Source organism: Pongo abelii, chromosome 5 (assembly GCF_028885655.2).
Source record: "Pongo abelii isolate AG06213 chromosome 5, NHGRI_mPonAbe1-v2.0_pri, whole genome shotgun sequence".
NCBI classification, from domain to species: Eukaryota; Metazoa; Chordata; class Mammalia; order Primates; family Hominidae; genus Pongo; species Pongo abelii.
Genome location: NC_071990.2, coordinates 64202153 through 64222758, shown reverse-complemented (window position 1 = coordinate 64222758; position 20606 = coordinate 64202153). Strand labels below are relative to the sequence as shown.

The 20606-nt window shown below is 36.8% G+C and overlaps 1 protein-coding gene across 1 annotated transcript in view; it reads left to right on the top strand.

Moving 5' to 3' along the window:
- EYS (eyes shut homolog) overlaps positions 1-20606 on the top strand; it is a 1986267-nt gene that overhangs the window by 1939837 nt on the left and 25824 nt on the right. Inside the window, 1 exon segment of the mRNA NM_001374351.1 lies at positions 6933-7105. Coding sequence (NP_001361280.1) covers positions 6933-7105 — 173 coding nt within the window.

The window sequence follows — 20606 nt, the reverse complement described above, 5'->3', positions numbered from 1 at the left end:
TTATGTTTGGAGACAGAAGAACCCACAAATTTTTCCTTGTACTGACAATTAAGGATATATAACATTTTTTGAATGGTCTTGAAATAAGAAAACAGTGCTCTGTATAATGTTAATGATTCCTCAGTATAATTTAAGTAGTCTTAGCTATTGTATGCCCGGTACATGTGTCCCAGCTCTTTGCCTGCTAGTCTGTTTAATTAAATCTGCCTTATGTCCTGAACTATCATCAAATTTATGAGCCATGTCCCTAGATGCTTATAGAAAAAAAAATAAGCTATTTTGTCACCTACTCTTACCTTCAATGCAGTCTAGCTAAAAGCGGGGTTTTTTTAAACTTTTATTTTAGGTTCAGGGTGTCCATGTGCAGGTTTGTTACATAAGTGTGTGTTGCTGAGGTTTGGTGTACAAATAATTCCATCACCCAGATAGTGAGCATAGTAACCAATAGGTAGTTTTTCACCCCACGTTCCCTCCCACCTTCCTACATCAAGTAGTCCCCAGTGCCTATCGTTCCCATTTGTTTGTGTCCATATGTACTCATTGTTTAGCTCCTACTTATAAATGAGAATATGCAGTATTTGGTTTTCTGTTCCTATGTTAGTTTGCTTAAGATAATGGCCTCCAGCTGCATTCATGTTTCTTCAAAGGACATGATTTCATTTTTTCAATGGCTGTGTAGTATTCCATGGTATATATGTACCACATTCTCTTTATCCAGTACCCTGTTGATGGGCATCAAGGTTGATTCCATGTCTTTGCTATTGTGAATAGTGCTGCAGTTAACATACAAATGCATATGTCTTCTTGATAGAATGATTTATATTCCTTTGGATATATAGCCAGTAATGGGATTACTGGCTTGATTGGTAGTTCTAAGTTCTTTAAGAAATCTCCACACTGCTTTCCACAATGGCTGAAGTAATTTACATTCCCATGCAATGTGTAAGTGTGCCCTTTTCATTGCAACCTCACCAATGGCTGTCATTTTTTTTAACTTTTTATAATAGCCATTCTGATTGGTGTGAGTTGGTTTCTCATTGTGGTTTTGGTTTGCATTTCTCTAATGATTAGTGATGTTGAGCATTACTTAATCTATTTGTTGGTTTCATGTATGTCTTCTTTTGAGAAGTGTCTGTTCATGTCATTTGCCCATTTTTTTAATGGGGTTGTCTGTTTTCTGCTTGTTGAATTGTTTAAGTTCCTTACAGATTCTGGACATTAGACCTTTTTTGTTGTGTAGTGTGTGAATATTTTCTCCCATTTTGTAGGTTGTCTGTTTACTCTGTTGATAGTTTCTTTTGCTGTGCAGAAGCTCTTTGGTTTAATTAGGTCCCACTTGTCAATTTTTGTTTTTATGGAAATTGCTTCTGGGGACTTAGTTGTAAATTCTTTACCAAGCCTGATGTCCAGAATGGTATTTCCTAGGTTTTCTTCTAGGGTTTTTATAGGTTTAGATCTTACATTTAAGTCTTTAGTCCATATTGAGTTAATTTTCATAACATATATAGTGAGGGGAAGGGGTCCAGTTTCAGTCTTCTGCATATGGCTAGCCAGTTATCCCAGCACCATTTATTGAATAGGAAGCCCTTTCCCCAGTGCTTGTTATCATTGACTTTGTTGAAGATCAGGTGCTTTTAGGCGTATCACTTTATTTCTAGGTTCTCTGTCCAGTTCCATTGGTCTGTGTGTCTGTTTCTGCACCAGTGCCATGCTATTTTGGTTACTGTAGGCTTGTAGTATAGTTTGAAGTTAGGTAGTGTGATGTCTCTGGCCTTGTTCTTTTTGCTTAGGATCGTTTCAGCTATTTAGCCTCTTTTTTGTTTCCATATGAATTTTAGAATAATTTTTTTAATTCTGTGAAAAGTTATATTGGTAGTTTGATAGGAATAACATTGAATCTGTAAATTGTTTTTGTCAGTATAGCCATTTTAACCATATTGATTCTTCCTTTCCATGAACAGGAAATCTTTTTTCATTTGTTTGTGTTATCTCTGATTTCCTTTATCAGTGTTTTGTAATTCTCATTGTAAAGATCTTTCACCTCCTTGGTTCCGTATTCCTAGGTACTTTATTCTTTTTGTGGCTATTGTAAATGGGATTTCATTCTTGCTTTGGTTCTCAGCTTGGATGTAATTGGTGTATAGGCATGCTACTGATTTTTGTACAGCGATTTTATATTCTGAAATTTTACTGAAGTTATTTATAAGTTCTAGGAGCCTTTTGGCAGAGGCCATGGGATTTTCTCAGTATAGAATAATATCATCTGCAAGGAGAGATAGCTTGAATTCCTCTCTTTCTATTTGGATATCTTTTCTTCTTTCTCTTGCCTGATTGCTCTGGCTAGCACTTCCATTACTGTGTTGAATAGAAGTGGTGAGAGTGGGCATCCTTGTCTTGTTGCAGTTCTCAAGGGGAATGGTTTGATCTTTCACCTGTTCAGGATGATGTTGGGCTGTGGATTTGTCATAGACTGCTCTCATTACTTTGAAGTATGTTCCTTCAATGCCTAATTGTTGAGGGTTTTTAACACAAAAGAAAGTTGAATTTTATCAAAGTCTTTTCTGCATCTATTGAGGACATGATATGGTTTTTCCTTTTAATTCTATTTATGTGGTGAATCACATTTATCAATTTGTATATGTTGAACCAGCCTCCATCCCAGGAATAAAGCCTATAAAAGTGGATTCTTTATGTTTTCCCTTTACTATATTGCTATCCAGTTGTCCCTATTTCACTAACACCACCATACTCTTTCATGGTCCCAACATTTCCACAGGATTGACAGACATAAAATGGTGACTAAAAGGTGGACTTCCTCGCTCATTAGCAGACTTAACCTGTTCCTCAGATTCCTTCTCTGCAAAATGAGGATGATGATAGTACCCTTCTTATAACATAATAGAGAAACTAGAAAGGTTAGAAGAGTGCCTGGCACATGGTGTCAAATAATGTTTGTCATTACTATAATTTTTCGTCTTTCATACTAACACACTTACCAAAGCCTTGAAAATGCCTCTCACATCTACTTCAACCTCTGCATCCCCACAGCAATTTTCCTATTCAGGACTTTTGCCTCCATCTGCTTTCTTATTCCAGCCATGACCTATTATATTTATTCATTTGTGTGTTTATTCCCTGAATAGTCAACGAAAACTTACAATAAACCAAGAACTGTTTGGGGACTTGGGACAATAATAAAAAACAAAACAGACCCTATCCCTGCTCTCATGGAATTAATGGTCTAGAGTGCCGGGGTCAGAAAACTATGGCATATGGGCCAAATCTGGCCTACCACCTATTTGTGTAACTAAAATTCATTGGAATACAGCCACACCCATTTGTATGTTTTCTGTGGCTGCTTTCAACAATGGCAGAGTTCAGTTATTGCAACAGTGTCTATATGGCCCACAAAGCAAAACTGCAAACTGCCTTGCCCTTTACAGAAAAAGGTTGCTGGCCCCTTTTCTAGTAGCAAAAAAAATATGCTAAGATCTCATTAAGATTAAAATTACGTCACCAGAGAGCTTATTGTTAAACTATGCAGTCATCCTACACATAACAGATCAATATTCTTAAAATGTGCCTCCTCGTTTGTGTCATTTTCTACACACCTGTCATGTCACTTAAAAGTTGAACCGAAGCCAGGCACAGAAAGGCAAACATCACATATTCTCACTTATTTGTGGGTTCTAAAAATCAAAACAGTTGAACTCATGGAGATAGAGAGTAGAAGGGTGATCACTAGAGGCCGAGAAGGGTGGTGGGTAACAGGGAGGTGGGGATGGTTAATGGGTACAAAAAAAGTAGTGAGAATGAATGAGCAAGGACTAGTATTGGATAGCACAACAGGGTGACTATAGTCAATAATAATTTAATTGTACATTTTAAAATAACTAAGAAAGTATAATTGGATTGTTTGTAACACAAAGGATAAATGCTTGAGGGTATGGATACCCTATTTTCCATGATGTGATCATCACACATTGCATGCCTATACCAAAACATGTCATGTACCCCAGAAATATGTACACCTACTATGTACCCACAAAAGTTAATAAATAGTTTTTTAAAAAAAAAAAAAGTTGAACTGCCTCAGCCTGCTGTTCAAAGTCCTTTGACACCTCCTTTCAGTGCATGCATTTATATGGGCAAATCTCACGCTGGCGGCCTTTCCTAAGCCTTCCTTTAGCCTTCCCTAAGTAATTCACTAAAATTACTTAGGTGCCCATCCACAGGATACCATAATACCCATTTTAGAACTTGTCCCATTTTATTAAAATTGTCTCCTTACTAATCTGATTTCTCCAAAATACAGAAGTCCATGAGGTCAAAAATGGAGCCTCCTGTGTTGTAGAACCTCAGTACCAAGCACAGTACTATGCTCAATCCTAAGATAAGCACAGACAGCTAGCCTGTAAAAAATAATAAACATTCTTTAAATAGATACCTACCTCTCTTTTTTTCGTTTTTACATTGCCCATTATATAGAAACCTCACCTCACACACATACTTCTACAAAATCTACTCCTCCTCAGGGCAAAGTAGTATATGTGGTTAAGGGAAGAAATATTAATGAATTAACATCAAGGGTTAGAAAAATACCACCCAAAGTAGAGAATAACTAATGAAGGCTTGAAATTTTTTTATTATCTCTATTTCACAGGGTGCTATAGAAACCAAGGAACAAAAAGAAAAATCTGACCTTGCACAAAATCATTCTCATTAGAATTATATAATAACTAATAATATATTAAACATATAGCTAATTGTTTCAGACCTAAAAATTCTGAGACAAACTATATGAGGCTCTGATTTGTTATTTCTTCAAATAAGATTTTGGCATCTATATTATATTATGCTTAATGTGATTTATCTACTTTAATATCCAAGCAAGTATTTTATTCCCATAACACTATGTTATATACCTTAAATATATACAATAAAGTGTAAGTGAATTAAATAAAATAAATATTTTACCATTGTGAGCTCTGTCTATAAGGCAGTGAGAATAATTTTAAGCTTTTTTCTAGTAGATATAAAATGAACCACTAGATGGCGCAATCGTCACTTTAAAAAGTAATGACAGCATCATATTTAAAAATTCTTTAATAAGAATTTTTACTATAGTTTTATTTCTTTTGTGAAATTACTGATTTCCTTTTTTGTGTACGAGGTCTTTATACATTCTATACTCTTTGTGACCTTCAAAAATAATCTTCAAAATATGCAATTTTGTAGCAGATTAATTCTGTATTTTGTTTGTCTCCATTTTAGAGAACCCTATACAATTTTCCTAACTTTTTTTGCACAACTATTAATTTAGGTGTAACAAGCATATAAAAGTCTATGACTGGGAAGGTGTGATCAGCTGCTGTCCTCCAGCTTAACAGATTCTGACCCCTATACCTCATACCCATTCTAGAATGCGCTTTTTAGACTGGCACGGTGGTTTATTGCGCTGTGGCTCTGACAGGAATTTTAAGTTAACCCTTTCTCTCATGTACTCTTTAGTGTAATGTTTTCAGAAGAAGAAAGAAAGAGGGATGGTGGGGAGAGAAAGGGAAGGGAGAAAGGGAGAAAGGCAGGCAGGGAGGGAGGGAGGGAGGGGCAAAATAAACACACAGTGCCCAGATAAATTTGAATTTCAGACAAACAACAATTTATCAACTCTCTCTATATATATATAATATAACAAGATATAACAATAAAATCTCAAATATTATTTATTTAAAGTTCAAATATTGCATGGGACATGTATTAGTCCGTTCTCAGGCTGCTAATAAAGACATACTTGAAACTGGGTAATTTATAAAGGAAAGAGGTTTAATTGACTCACAGTTCAGCATGGCTGGGGAGGCCTCAGAAAACTTACATCATGGTGGAAGGGGAAGCAAACATGTCCTTCCTAATATGGTGGCAGGAAGGAGAAGAATGAGCGCCCCGTGAAGAATGAAGCAAGCCCCTTATAAAACCATCAGATCTCATGAGAACTAACTCATTACCATGAGAACAGGATGGGGGAAACCTCCCCCATGAGTCAATTTTCTCCACCTGGTCCCTCCCACAACACATGGGGATTATGCCAACTACAATTCAAGATGAGATTTGGGTGGGGACACAGCCAAACCATATCAGGACATACTTCTACTAAGAAAAGTTATTTATTTAACTTATGTTTAAATTTAACTAGATGCTCTGCATTTTATCTGACAACTCTGCCTTTGATGGGTCTATCAAAAAGTTTTCTGTTGGGCTCCTCCCAACATTACTCTCTAAACCCAGACAAGGTCTCTCTTTCAGCTGAGTATTCCCCATTACCTCTCAGCTTCTGCTCTAGCCAGAAACCACTTACTGCCATGGTATCTTTAGCCAGAAGGATACCTCTTGGTCAAGATTCATTTTTATATGTCCTCAAGCTGTTGTTCCTGACTATGAACATCCCTTTCCTGGGATTCACTCACATTTGACTCGTCTCCAGCATGTTTGCAGCTCTTTTGGCAACCCCAGGAGCTGAGCCTGTGAGTTTGCCAATGCCAGGGAAAACATACCAAGCTCTCCAAGTGGTCCTGCTGAATCTCTTTTCACTAGGCTTGAAGTTAGGAGACAACAACACCATGCACAACTTTTTCTTTAGGTGGTGGTGTGGGAGTTGGGAGAGAGACTTACAATGCAATTTTGTCCAAAGAAACAATTCTCAAAAAATTCTCTTTCAATTTTTACACTCTGAATTGTTTAAAGTCTTTGATGTTGAGTCCAGTAATCCTATAACCAGTTATTAACTCTTTCCTTTGACAATTTAGAGTTTGAATCACAATTCATTTTGATCTCTTGGAACTTCAGTTAAAATTGACAAGTTAGCATCAGGGCAATACATAGTATGTATCCATCTCTACACAAGTGCTCAAACCATGTGGCTTTCTCTCAACCCACAGCTGCAACTGTACCACTGGGTGGAAAGGAGCATTCTGCACAGAGACAGTTTCTACCTGTGATCCTGAACATGACCCTCCACACCACTGTAGCAGAGGAGCAACCTGCATTTCATTACCTCATGGATATACCTGTTTCTGTCCTCTAGGAACCACTGGAATCTACTGTGAACAAGGTGAGGCAGAATTTCAAATCATTTTGCTGTCCACAAATATAACTAAAATTAGGAACTTCAAAGTCAGTTTTCTTTTTGAGAAGTAAAAAAGTACATATAATAAAATTCAAATCCACTCTCCTCTTTTTCTAGTATATTTGACATTATACTTCAGATAGACTAGTACTTAAAATTTAGTAGTACAAAAAATACGGCTTTTAGTATTGCTTTAATTTATTAACTCCAAACTCTCTATTTTGTGTAGATGTTCTAAATGTTTTGTGCTAAATGCAGTTAAGTCAAGTGAGCTTAAGTTCATAACTCAGTTCCAGATCAAGACTTCATCTCTGTGAGCCTCTGCTATCTGTATTTTCCATCTCACTCAAAACTCTCAGAAATATCACAAGGCCATCAGCTTCAGAGGGAAATTAGAGAGGAGAAATGGCCCCAAGTCCACTAGTAACAGTAAGAAGCAACAGTGTCCTAATTACTGGGGCAAATTATGGTAGTGCCTCTAAAAGAGCTCAGCAATCTCTGGGCGCTCCCAAGCTGGGCTGTGGCTAACGGATAATGGTATTTCTAGATCTGAGCTATCTTCTCTTTAATCCCTGGCTGGGACTTCCATAACAGCATTAGGGAATCCAGGAAACTCCCAGTTAAGGAAGTTGGAGAGATTAAGCCAGGAAAATAAAGGGACATAAGGACCTACCTGCCATATCCTAGCTTCCTGAGACTGGACTATCTACTATTTCTCTATCCTGCCTCACCCACCACCCAGAAGATGAAGCTTTAGCTCTCTCTTCCCTATTTTAGAAACAGAGACTGGGATAAAAAGAGTACAGGAGTCAATCACCAATTGTGCTATATCCACCTTTGCATTATTTGGATGTTTTATTGTAATATCATATGTGTAAGAAAAAAATTAATACTTCTAGATCACTTTATCAAATATATTAATGCAAACATTTTATTCCCATATTCCTTGATATTCTACTTGTGTTTAACTCTCCAAAAGTCAAAATTGTTAATAAATGGAAGACATTTGAGGGTTAGAAAAATAGTAGTTTATGGGAAAAAATGTTTAATCATGTCTTAAGAGTGTGATTATGAAATAATGAGATGAAGTTTTGTATCTTGTATCTGGCTTACATAAATCAGTCTCTCATAATGACATTAGGGATCAATCTTGATCTTTAAGAAATTGTGTTTTTAATTCCTAGAATATGCCACACTCTTTCCTGGAGTAGAGATTTTGTGTTACTTCCCTCTGCCTAGAATGCTTTCATCTTCCTCTCCATACCAGGTGCTAACACTTCACCTTGCTAATTTAGGGAAGCCTTTCCTAATTGTCTTTCATAGAACTGAGGGCAGTGACCATGTCTGTTGAGTATCTAGCATCCATCATATAGTGCAGAGCAAAAAAAAAAATCGGTTAAATATTTAAACTTAATAGCAATAATAAAAACTGATTGTGATGGTTTCCATAGAATAGTTCCTTAGTGAAAGGCAAAGTACTCAAAAATTAACCAAGATGAGTAACCTTTATAACTCCCAAAGGAATAGCTTTTAGAAATGGAAATAAATAATATGACAGGTAACATAAGGGCTAGTGAATTTAACAATACGGCAAGCCACAGTTTTGATGCTTAAAGGCTCAGACAGTGAAAGTTTGAAAGATAGATTAACCCAAAATTTGTGTGGGTGTGTGGATGTATATAAATAGATTATATAGAGGGCAGATGAAGATAGATGAATGGATGTATAGATAGAAGATTAGATAGATAGATAGAGATACATACATACATACATATGTACATAGGTATTGGAATAGTCAGAGTAATGAGATTTTACAGAAAGAAAGTCTAGAAGATTTCATTAAAGGTGCCAGAAAATGGGTGACATCCACATAGAATTCTAACACAAAGTTAACCAAAGATATACCTTGATATTCTATAAAATAACAATTTGGTTAGAATACTTTAGAATCCAGAGTACTCATTAAAATATTATACCAAGAATTCTGGTTTGCACATTTTTCAAGATAGACAATATGTCCAGTTACTTTTCTCATATACTCAAGTCTTGCTTATTTGCTCATTTCTTTTATGTTATAGCCCTCTTTCCTGTTATAACTTATGATTTACAACTATACATATAACCTCTCCTAAATCATAAAATCTCCTCTCAGTTTACTTTTTCCTCATATTATTGGTAAATTGCTTTTTTCATGGACTAGTTTTAATACTACTAAATTCTAGCTATTGTGCACCAATGACATATAGCAAGTTAGATTCCATAATGTGTGAGTTTTTGACTTTTAACCCAGCAAATATTGAAAATGTTTCCTTTTTTGTTTTCACATTTTTTCCATTCATAGTATAATTTTCTTTTCACTCATTTCTCATTCCATAAGATAAAGAAACACACACACGCAGACATTTTGCATGAAACAGGCAAATGTTCAAACTACTTAAACATTTTTCTCATGCCAACAATTCTTTATGGTTCAACAAGTCCCTGATTTCCATTGAAACTGATTCTTGCTAATGGAGATGTTCAATTCTTCAAGCCCTTCCAACACATGGGATGGTTTCCAGCCAAGTCCTTGATTTTCCTAATAATAGAGAAATTGGTCCAACACACAGTAGATGGCAGTTTCAGGAATTATTACTGTGTTTTCCTGTTTTCAAATACTTGTTTTTCAGGTGTATTTGGCCATGTGGAACACAGCAAGCAATGCACATGCTTTCTTCATAGGAAAAAAATAAGCTTTAGTCTTTATTTCACTACTTTCAATCCCATTGTGATAATTAATAGAGGCGTAGTTACATGTGTATTAGATTCTCTATCTCTATGAACTTATAATAGTCATAAAAAGTAAAAGATAAGTAGGCACTAGCTATGATTCCTAGGAACACACATTTTACTTGTTTAGTCTTCTATGCTCTTCAATAGAACCTGCTAAATTATAAGTGAAACTCGGAGAGAAAGTGAAATGTATATAATAATTCTGAAGTTTATATGAACATCAAGCTTTTTCAGCATTTAAATGAATAGATGTGGCAGCTAAGCCTTAGTAGAAAGAAACAGACACAACTTCCATTTCTAACCTTAGACATTGGGCAAGTAACTTAACTCTCCTGAACATCAGGTTTCTCATGTGTGAAAAGGAGATATTTAAGAATCTCTGTTCGTGGGGAAATTTTGGCTAAAGTCTGGGGAGATTTCATTCTACTTTTGTCAAGTCCTAAATTATTATTAGTTTTTACAAAGCAGTGAGTGAAAAGTTAAGAATTTTAAGAGACATATCTATGAGGTTATTTTTTCAATAAAGTTCTTTTTTCATTTCCATTCAAGATAGCATTAATAAGCACAAAAAATACATACATTGAATTTTTAGTTCCCAATGGCTGAAGTTTCCTCCCTCAAAATGTTTTATATACTGAGTCATAAATACCCTGTCCCCCATTCTAGGAAGGCAGACAAAAATAGTGTTTGTTTACAAACAATTTCTACAAATAGGACTTGATTGCTACTTCCCCTCAGGCAGGTCTGCCCGCCTTCTTTTAAACTGAGATGATCGACAATGATGAGATCCAGCCACAAACTTTACTTTCTAATTTGGGGCAATAAGAGGAAGGCTCCCTTAGTTTTTAATCAAAATATTACTGGTGACAAGCAAGTCAAAATTATCATGACCATAGTGGAAGATACAAAGATCAGAAAATAGCTCATTATTTCATTTCCTCCACTTGATAAAATCTGTAAAGTTTACATTAAGAAAAATAGAAAAGCGAGCCTTCTAGCACCATGTTCTTATAGCAGCCAAGGAATATCACAAGGCAAATGGTAAAGAAAACCCTATAGTCTGAGAGGTAGAATTGTCAAAGACTCTTCTAGCATACCTCCAAAAAGAGTATGATAAGGAATCAATAAAATAAAGAGGCCTCCACAGTGCCTAGCATATAACTAGAACTCCATTAGTATTAGTCACCTCCTACAGAGAAAGAAAAAATGTGTTATATTACACTTGGGTAAAATGCAGGCCATGTTCCCATAGATATTTTTATCATTTTCATTTTAATAATATGGGTTAGTTTTAATATATTCTTAAGTTGAAATATTTTAAACCTCGTATTTTAAAAAGAAAATGTTTTCTATATAAAAGATGTAAAGATTTTCAAACTATAATGATAAATGTAGTAGACATGAAGTTTCCAAAATGACCAAATAAAATGTTTAAAATAACAACAACAATACTCAGCCAGGTGCAGTAGCTCATGCCTGGGATCCTAGCACTTTGGGAGGCCAAAGCAGGAGGACTGCTTGAGGCTAGGAGTTCTAGACCAGCCTGGGCAACATAGCAAAACCCTCATCTCTACAAAAAAAATAGAATAATTAGCCAGGTGTGGTCATGCATGCCTGTAGTCCTAGCTACTCAGGAGGCTGAAGCAGGAGGATTGCTTGGGTCCACAATTCAAGGTCACAATGAGCTGTGATCACGCCACTGCACTCCAACTTGGATGACAGAATGAGACCCTGTATCTAAATAGAAAACAAACAAACAAAGAAATTCATTCTCAATAGAGTAATAGCAAATTGTTAAATTTTAAGTAATATTTGTGGAGAACCCACTCAGGCAATATGAAGAGATCCAAAGCAGTATAAAATTGTGTCCTTCTGGAATCCTCCCTTATCGGGGGAACCCACCCCCAATATTTCAACATAGGTTCTTTCTATTTTTCCTAAGTGGCAGCCGGTCTGAGAAATAAAGAGAAAGAGTACAAAGAGAGGAATTTTATAGCTGGGCCACCGGGGGTGACATCACATATTGGTAGGTGTGTGATGCCCACCTGAGCCACAAAACCAGCAAGTTTTTATTAAGGATTTCAAAAGGGGAGGGGGTATATGAACAGGGAGTAGGTCACAAAGATCACATGCTTCTGAGGCCAATAAAGATCACAAGGGAAAGGGCAAAGCAAGATCACAAGGCAAAGGGCAAAGTCAAAAACTTCTGATAAGGGTCTATGTTCAGCTGTGCAAGTACTGTCTTGATAAACATCTTAAACAACAGAAAACAGGGTTTGAGAGCAGAGAACCGGTCTGACCTCAAATTTACCAGGGTGGGGTTTCTTCCCCACCCTAATAAGCCTGAGGGTACTGCAGGAAACCAGGGCATCTTTCAGTCCTTATGTCAACCGCATAACACAGACACTTCCAGAGCGGCCGTTTATAGACCTCCCCCCCCAGGAATGCGTGCCTTTCCCAGGCTCTTAATTATCAACATTCCTTGCTAGGAAAAGAATTCAGCAATATCTTCCCTACTTGCACATCTGTTTATAGGCTCTCTGCAAGAAGAAAAATATGGCTCTATTCTGCCGGACGCTGCAGGCAGTCAGAACTTATGATTGTCTTCCCTTGTTCCCTAAAATCACTGTTATTCTGTTCTTTTTCAAGGTGCACTGATTTCATATTGTTCAAACACACATGTTTTACGATCAATTTGTACAGTTTAACACAATAGTGGTCCTGAGGTGACTTACATTCTCAGCTTACAAAGATAACAGGATTAAGAGATTAAAGATGGGCATAAGAAATCATAAAAGTATTAATTTTGGAAACTGATAAATGTCCATGAAACCTTCATAATTTATGTTCAGAGATTGCAGTAAAGACAGGTGTAAGAAATTATAAAAATATTAATTTGGGGAACTGATAGATGTCCATATTAAAATGAAATCTTCACAATTTATGTTCCTCTGCCGCGGCTCCAGCCAGTCCTCCGTTTGGGGTCCCTGACTTCCCACAACACTCCCTAACTCATTTTTATGAGGCCAGCATCATCCTGATACCAAAGCCTGGCAGAGACACAACAAAAAAGAGAATTTTAGGCCAATATCCCTGATGAACATTGATACAAAAATCCTCAATAAAATACTGGCAAACTAAATCCAGGAGTATATCAAAAAGCTTATCCACCATGATTAAGTCGGGTTCATCCCTGGAATGCAAGGCTGGTTCAACATACACAAATCAATAAATGTAATCCATCAGATAAACAGAACCAACGACCAAAACCACATGAATATCTCAAAAGATGCAGAAAAGGCCTTTGACAAAATTCAACCATCTTTCATGCTAAAAACTCTTAATAAACTAGGTATTGATGGAACATATCTCAAAATAATAAGAGCTATCTATGACAAACCCACAGACAATATCATACCGAATGGGCAAAAACTGGAAGCATTCCCTTTGAAAACCGGCACAAGACAAGGATGCCCTCTCTCACCACTCCTATTAAAATAATATTGGAAGTTCTGGCCAGGGCAATCAGGCAAGAGAAAGAAATAAAGGTATTCAATTAGGAAAAGAGGAAGTCAAATTGTCTCTGTTTGCAGATGACATGATTATATATTTAGAAAACCCCATTCTCTCAGCCCAAAATCTCCTTAAGCTGATAAGCAACTTAAGCAAAGTCTCAGGATACAAAATCAATGTGCAAAAATCACAAGCATTCCTATACACCAATAATAGACAAACAGCCAAATCATGAATGAACTCCCATTCACAATTGCTACAAAGAGAATAAAATACCTAGGAATACAATTTACAAGGGATGTGAAAGACCACTTCAAGGAGAACTACAAACCACTGCTCAAGGAAATAAGAGAGGACACACAAACAAATGGAAGAACATTCCATGCTCATGGATAGGAAGAATCATTATTGTGAAAATGGCCATACTGCCCAAGGTAATTTATAGACTCAATGCTATCCCCATGAAGCTACCAAAGACTTTCTTCACAGAATTTGAAAAAACTACTTTAAATTTCATATGGAACCAAAAAAGAGCTCATATACCCAAGACAATCCTAAGCAAAAAGAACAAAGCTGGAGGCATCACACTACCTGACTTCAAAGTAGACTACAAGGCTACAGTAACCAAAACAGCATGGTACTGGTACCAAAACAGACAGATAGAACAATAGAACAGAACAGAGGCCTCAGAAATAACACCACACATCTACAGCCATCTGATCTTTGACAAACCTGACAAAAACAAGCAATGGGGAAAGGATTCGCTATTTAATAAATGGTGCTGGGAAAACTGGCTAGCCATATGTAGAAAGCTGAAACTGGATCCCTTCCTTAGACCTATACAAAAATTATTTCAAGATGGATTAAACAGGATATAGGCATGGTCAAAGACTTCATGACTAAAACACCAAAAACAATGGCAACAAAAGCCAAAATTGACAAATGGGATCTAAGTAAACTAAAGAGCTTCTGCACGGCAAAAGAAACTATCATCAGAGTGAACAGGCAACCTACAGAATGGGAGAAAATTTTGGCAATCTATCCATCTGAAAAAGGGCTAATATCCAGAATCTACAAATAACTTAAACAAATTTACAAGAAAAAAACAAACAACCCCATCAAAAAGTGGGCAAAGGAAATGAACAGACACTTCATAAAAGAAGACATTTATGCAGCCAACAGACATGTAAAAACATGCTCATCATCACTGATCATCAGAGAAATGCAAATCTCACACCAGTTAGAATGGTGATCATTAAAAAGTCAGGAAACAACAGATGCTGGAGAGAATGGAGAAATGGGAATGCCTTTACACTGTTGGTAGGAGTGTAAATTAGTTCAACCATTGTAGAAGACAGTGTGGCCATTCCTCAAGGATCTAGAACTAGAAATACCATTTGACCCAGCAATCCCATTTCTGGGTATATACCCAAAGGATTATAAATCATGCTACTATAAAGACACATGCACACGTATGTTTACTGTGGCACTATTCACAATAGCAAAGACTTGGAACAAACCCAAATGCCCATCAATGATAGACTGGATAAAGAAAATGTGGCACATATATGCCATGGAATACTATGCAGCCATAAAAATGATGAGTTCATGTCCTTTGCAGGGACATGGATGAAGCTGGAAACCAGCATTCTCAGGAAAATATCACAAGGACAGAAAACCAAACACCGCATGTTGTCACTCGTAAGTGGGAGCTGAACAATGAGAACACATGGACATAGGGTGGGGAACATCACACACCGGGGCCTGTTGTGGAGTGGGGGGTTGGGGAAGGGATAGTGTTCAGAGAAATACCTAATGTAGATGACAAGTAGATGGGTGCAACAAACCAACATCACACATGTATACCTATGTAACAAACCTGCATGTTGTGCACATGTACCCTAGAACTTAAAGTATAATAATAAAAATAAATAAATAAATAAATAAAACAGTGTCCCTCCATTCAAAGAGCTAACTATTTAGGTTAAGACCAGGCAAAAGTTTGTAAAAATTAAATATGAGTATATAATTTAGATAAAAGTTCAGGGAAAAAGAGTAAGAAATATCCTAAGATATTGAATGCTTTAATTGCCAGATCAGTGACATGATAAATGCATTATTGCTGCTAGTTGGACCTAAATAGGCATTAGAAAGTGATAGAATTAAATTAGGTTTCAAAGGTTGGGTAAGACTTGAGTAGACTCATGAGAGAAGGAGATAGCGTTCCTAAGGTGAGAACCACTTCAGAAAAGCATGAGGAGGAATGGAAGGGTGGACTTGCATATATAAGTAAACCCCTTCATCTGAAAAAAACATTTCTAGTGGATAAGGTCTGAATTATTAAAATACCAATGAGAACAGAAGAAAAGATGATATGGTTTAGCTCTCTGTCTCCACTCAAATCTCATCTCAAATTGTAAGTCCCATGTATCAAGGGAGGGATTGTAATCCCAACATGTAGAGGGAGGGAGGGGATTGGACCATGGGGGGCAGTTTTCCCCATGCTATTCTCATGATAATGAGTGAGTTCTCATGAGATCTGATGGTTTTATTAATATAAGTGTTTGGAAGTTCCTTCTCTGTGCTTCTCTCTCCTGCCACTATGTGAAGAAGGTCCTTGCTTCCCATATAGCAGTGTGAAAATAGACTAATACAGAAGATTTTTTTAAAAATCTAGATTTAAAAATCTCCAGGACTTCTTTACTGAGCTAAAAGGTATGCCTTCCATATAGATGGGTCTCAACATTTCTGAATTGGATGATGATTATTCAAAATTTAGAAACCTAGATGACACATGCACATAATCAATGGAATCTGCCAAAACCTTCTGTAAATAAGCCTTTGAGACTCCTAAAACATCCATAAATCTTCCTATACAATTTACCTGGCTTAATATTATTATGACACTTCCAAATAGCATAAGAATAGCATAAAAGAGAGCTCACTGTAAAAAATATATATACATATACACACACACACACACACACATATTTTTTAGTAGCCAAGATACTGACAGAAAAAGAAAATATGCCCTCTTACCAAGAAAAGAAAAGAAAAGAAAAGAAAACAGAAAAGAAAAGAAGAGAAGAGAAAAGAAAAGAAAAGAAAATGGAAAAATTAAGAAGGGACAGGAAGAAAAAAATCAAAAAAGACCAAACAAGACTGGTCTAAAACATGACAAATGACTGCACATAAAACTAGCTTTGGGTTTCTGGGAAGTCTAAGCAAAATATAACATACAACAGGTTGCTACTCAATAAAAGAAAACATTCCAGTCATCACACCAAAAACAGAGCACTACGTCCTGGTACTGAATTCTAATAAAAATGTATTGAGCAAACTTCAATTTAAAAAAAGAAATTAAGGCCAGGTGTGGTGGCTTACATCTGTAATCCCAGCACTTTGGGAGGCCGAGGCGGGCGGATCACGAGGTCAGGAGATCAAGACCATCCTGGGTAACACGGTGAAACCCCGTCTCTACTAAAAATACAAAAAAAATTAGCCAGGCGTGGTGGTGGGTGCCTGTAGTCCCAGCTGCCGGGGAGGCTGAGGCAGGAGAATGGCGTGAACCCGGGAGGCAGAGCTTGCAGTGAGCCGAGATTGCGCCACTGCACTCCAGCCTGAGTGACAGAGTGAGACTCCATCTCAAAAAAAAAAAAAAAGAAAAAGAAAAGAAATTAAACAATATATGTTATCTTGGAGGATAATTTTCTAGAAAATGAAGAGACTCTATATAGATGGCCATTTCTTATAGTGACACACAATAAAGGCTATAATAATATTACAGGCATAATAATATTGTCATAGTACTGTAAATATATTGTCATAGTACTGTAAATATATTGTCATAAGCTAAGTTAATATAGTAGCTTGCTAATGATCTGGCATGTTACTAGAATAATAGTGAATTATCTAAGGGAGCAATTATTTAACACTCATTAGATGGTTACTCTTGGATATCAATTGTGTCAGCCAGAAAATAGTCAAAAAATTAAAACTTAAAGTCCCTGTAGAAGTCCAGGTATCCTAGTTATTGATTGAAAGGATCACTATATGCTTTATTTTCTAGATTTAAAGTTGACAAACTCGATGTTTTATTATGAAAATTTTAAAGTTTACCTTGGCATCTGTTCAACCCCCAAATTGCGCTTCACAAAACATGGAATAGAACACCACATCCTAGAAGATTTTGGTAGCAGCAATCACCAGATGTCTTTGCCTGTCATAAAACAATGATGTCATTTTGTAAAATGCTTAATTTTTAAGCAACACATCGTCCTGATGGGTTTCCAAAGATCATTCAGAACAAAATAGCCGCCCAAATAACTAAATGACTTAAACTGTTAAGTAGAGTTGTTCAGCATTATCCATCTGAGTCCTGAGGAAAGTGTGCCTAAAGGGATGATTTTATTTTTTCTATAATTGATACTTAACCATTCCTTCTGTTAGCAATTAGACAACAGGCTTAATTGCTCATTCACACAACTCCCAGTGGACTCTGACAATAATCCATTCCTTCAGTAAAGAAAGATGCTCAGCTTTCATTTTTGCTACAGTAACTAGGTGTGTACCTAGTTAATTTAAAATTTGTCAGACTGCTTTAATTGAAATGGAGAGGTGAAGTCGTAACACTTCAAATAGTTAAGGATGGAAGAAAAGTTCTTTTTAATCTATTAGATTCTTATTGTGATAAAGCTTTAAAGAAGAACTTAACAAGCCAACATAAAATCATATGCACTTTTCCATAGACCAAAAGGCAAATAGTAGATTAATACATGCTACAAAAAGTCTTAAATTATTCTTACCTCTTTTTCTCTACTAACTGAACAGAAAATGCCTATGGTACAGTAGAAGAGCTGTGGCTAAAGTCAAAATGTTTTTTATTAAACAAAATGAAATTAAAGTATGTTAATTAAGAATCCTGCAATTTGGTAAGAACAAAGTTAATTTTATCAGCAAAGATTATCCATTTAAACTCATAGCCTTATAGTATGTAGAGATAAAGACCTGTTTATGACATAGACTAAGCTTTGAGTCCATCTTAAAGAATAATGCTCTGGGAATTAAAGTAATCTATTTTAGAAATCTTGAGGTCCACCACCAAGAACAGGATGATTTGGTAGCAAATAACCATCAGTAGGAATTGTTCAACTTAAAGTGATTAAATAGACGTGCTGAAATAATCAAAATTAGTGCATCCAAGGTAAGAGTGGTGAAATTCACAAAGCATATTGCAGAGCTTGAGATTTGGAGGAAAAAGTTACACTTTAAAAGCAGAAGTGCAGGTCAGCAAATGATGGACTAGGAAGCTACAGGCTCTCCTTCCACAACAAAGACACCAAATTAACAACAATATGTGGACCACAATACCTCTGTGATAATGCTGGAGACCAATTGAGAATCTATAGCACTAAGGCTATTGTAAGACAAAGATGGAATTCCAGTGAAAGGTGTAGGAAAATCTGCGGCATTTGTCACACACATTCGTTCCCCTTCCTCTATGCAGCATCACACAGAGCAACTGGAAGGAATCCTCTATATGAGTTCTCCTCCCTTGGGACAGAAAATAAACAGTAGACCATGAGTCCAATGTTCTGGCTTGTCTGAGGGCTGCCCAAAGGACTCATTTCTGTACCACCTGACTCAGAGTGCTGACAGTATAGACACCAGAATTCAGAAGCCACTGGAAACAAAGGTGAGTGGAATGTTAGAAATGCAGTTCAGCAGGCAGATTCCAAGGAGAGTAAGAGATTAGAAGGGTTTGAGAGGTCTTCCAGCTGGGCTGATTAAAGAAGGTCTTCTCCTGTACAAAGTCAGAATATAAAAACTGGGATAGAGGGTATTTTTCAAATGCTCAAACCCCAGCAAAAAATTACAAGGCATACAAAGAAACAGGGGAACATGACTAAATCAAAGGGACAAAATAAAACTCCAGAAACCAACCCTAACGAATGCAGATATATGAGCTGCTTAACAAGGATTTTAAATAACTCTCACAAGGATCTCAATATGTTAAAAAGATAACATAGGCAACCAAAGAAATCAGGAAAATTATGCGTGAACAAAATAAGATTGTCAACAAAGATAAATAAACTATATAAAAAAACAGAAACTCTATAGCAGAAAAATACAAAAACTGAACTGAACAATTCATTATAGGGGTTTAACAGCAGACTTGATCTGACAGGAGAAGGAATTGGCAAACTTGAAATCAGGTCATTGAAAATTATTGAGAGATTTGGGCAAGACAGCCATCCAGACACAGCCAGGTGAAACAGCTGCCACAAAGGGACTAGGACGAGTGGCACACAGTCCTAGCAGATCTTCAGAGGGAAGGCACTGAGAGCAGACGGAGGGAAGACACAGAAGCCGGGCTGAAGAGGGAGGAAGTTGGGACCCCTGGAGGGGGCTACTATGCACCAGTACTTGTTCCTGACCCCCAGTGACTCTGGGGGAATGGGTGAGTTGAACTGGCAAGGAACAACCAACTCTTACCACAGGCCTCTGGAATCCTGGCAGCAGGAGACCCCTTGACCACCAGAGACACTTGAGTTGGCAGGGAAACCTGCTTGGAGAAGCGATGGGGAAGGATATCAGCCGATACAGAGCCCAGAGGGTTTGGAATGGGAGCATCTGTAGACAGATCATCAAGGCAGAAAATTAACAAAGATATTCAGGACCTAAACTCAGTACTGGATCAAACATACGTGACAGACATCTACAGAACTCTCCACCCAAAAACAACAAAATATACATTCTTGTCATTGTCACATGGCACACACTCTAAAATTGACCACATAATCAGACATAAGATACTCCTCAGCAAATGCAAAAGAACTGAAATCATAACAACCACTCTGTCAGATCACAGTGCAATAAAGTTAGAAATCAAGACTAAGGAAATAGCTCAAAATCATACAATTACATGGAAATTGAATAGCCTGTTCCTGAATGACTCTGGGGTAAACAATGAAATTAACATAGAAATCAAGAAGTTCTTCGAAATTAATGAGAACAAAGATACAACACACCAGGATCTCTGGGACACAGCTAAGACAGTGTCAAGAGGATAATTTACAGCACTGAACACCCATATCAAAAAGTTAGAAAGATAGCAATTTAACAACCTAACATCACAACTAAAAGAACTAGAGAACCAAGAGCAAATCAAGCCCAAAGCTAGCAGAAGAAAGAAATAACC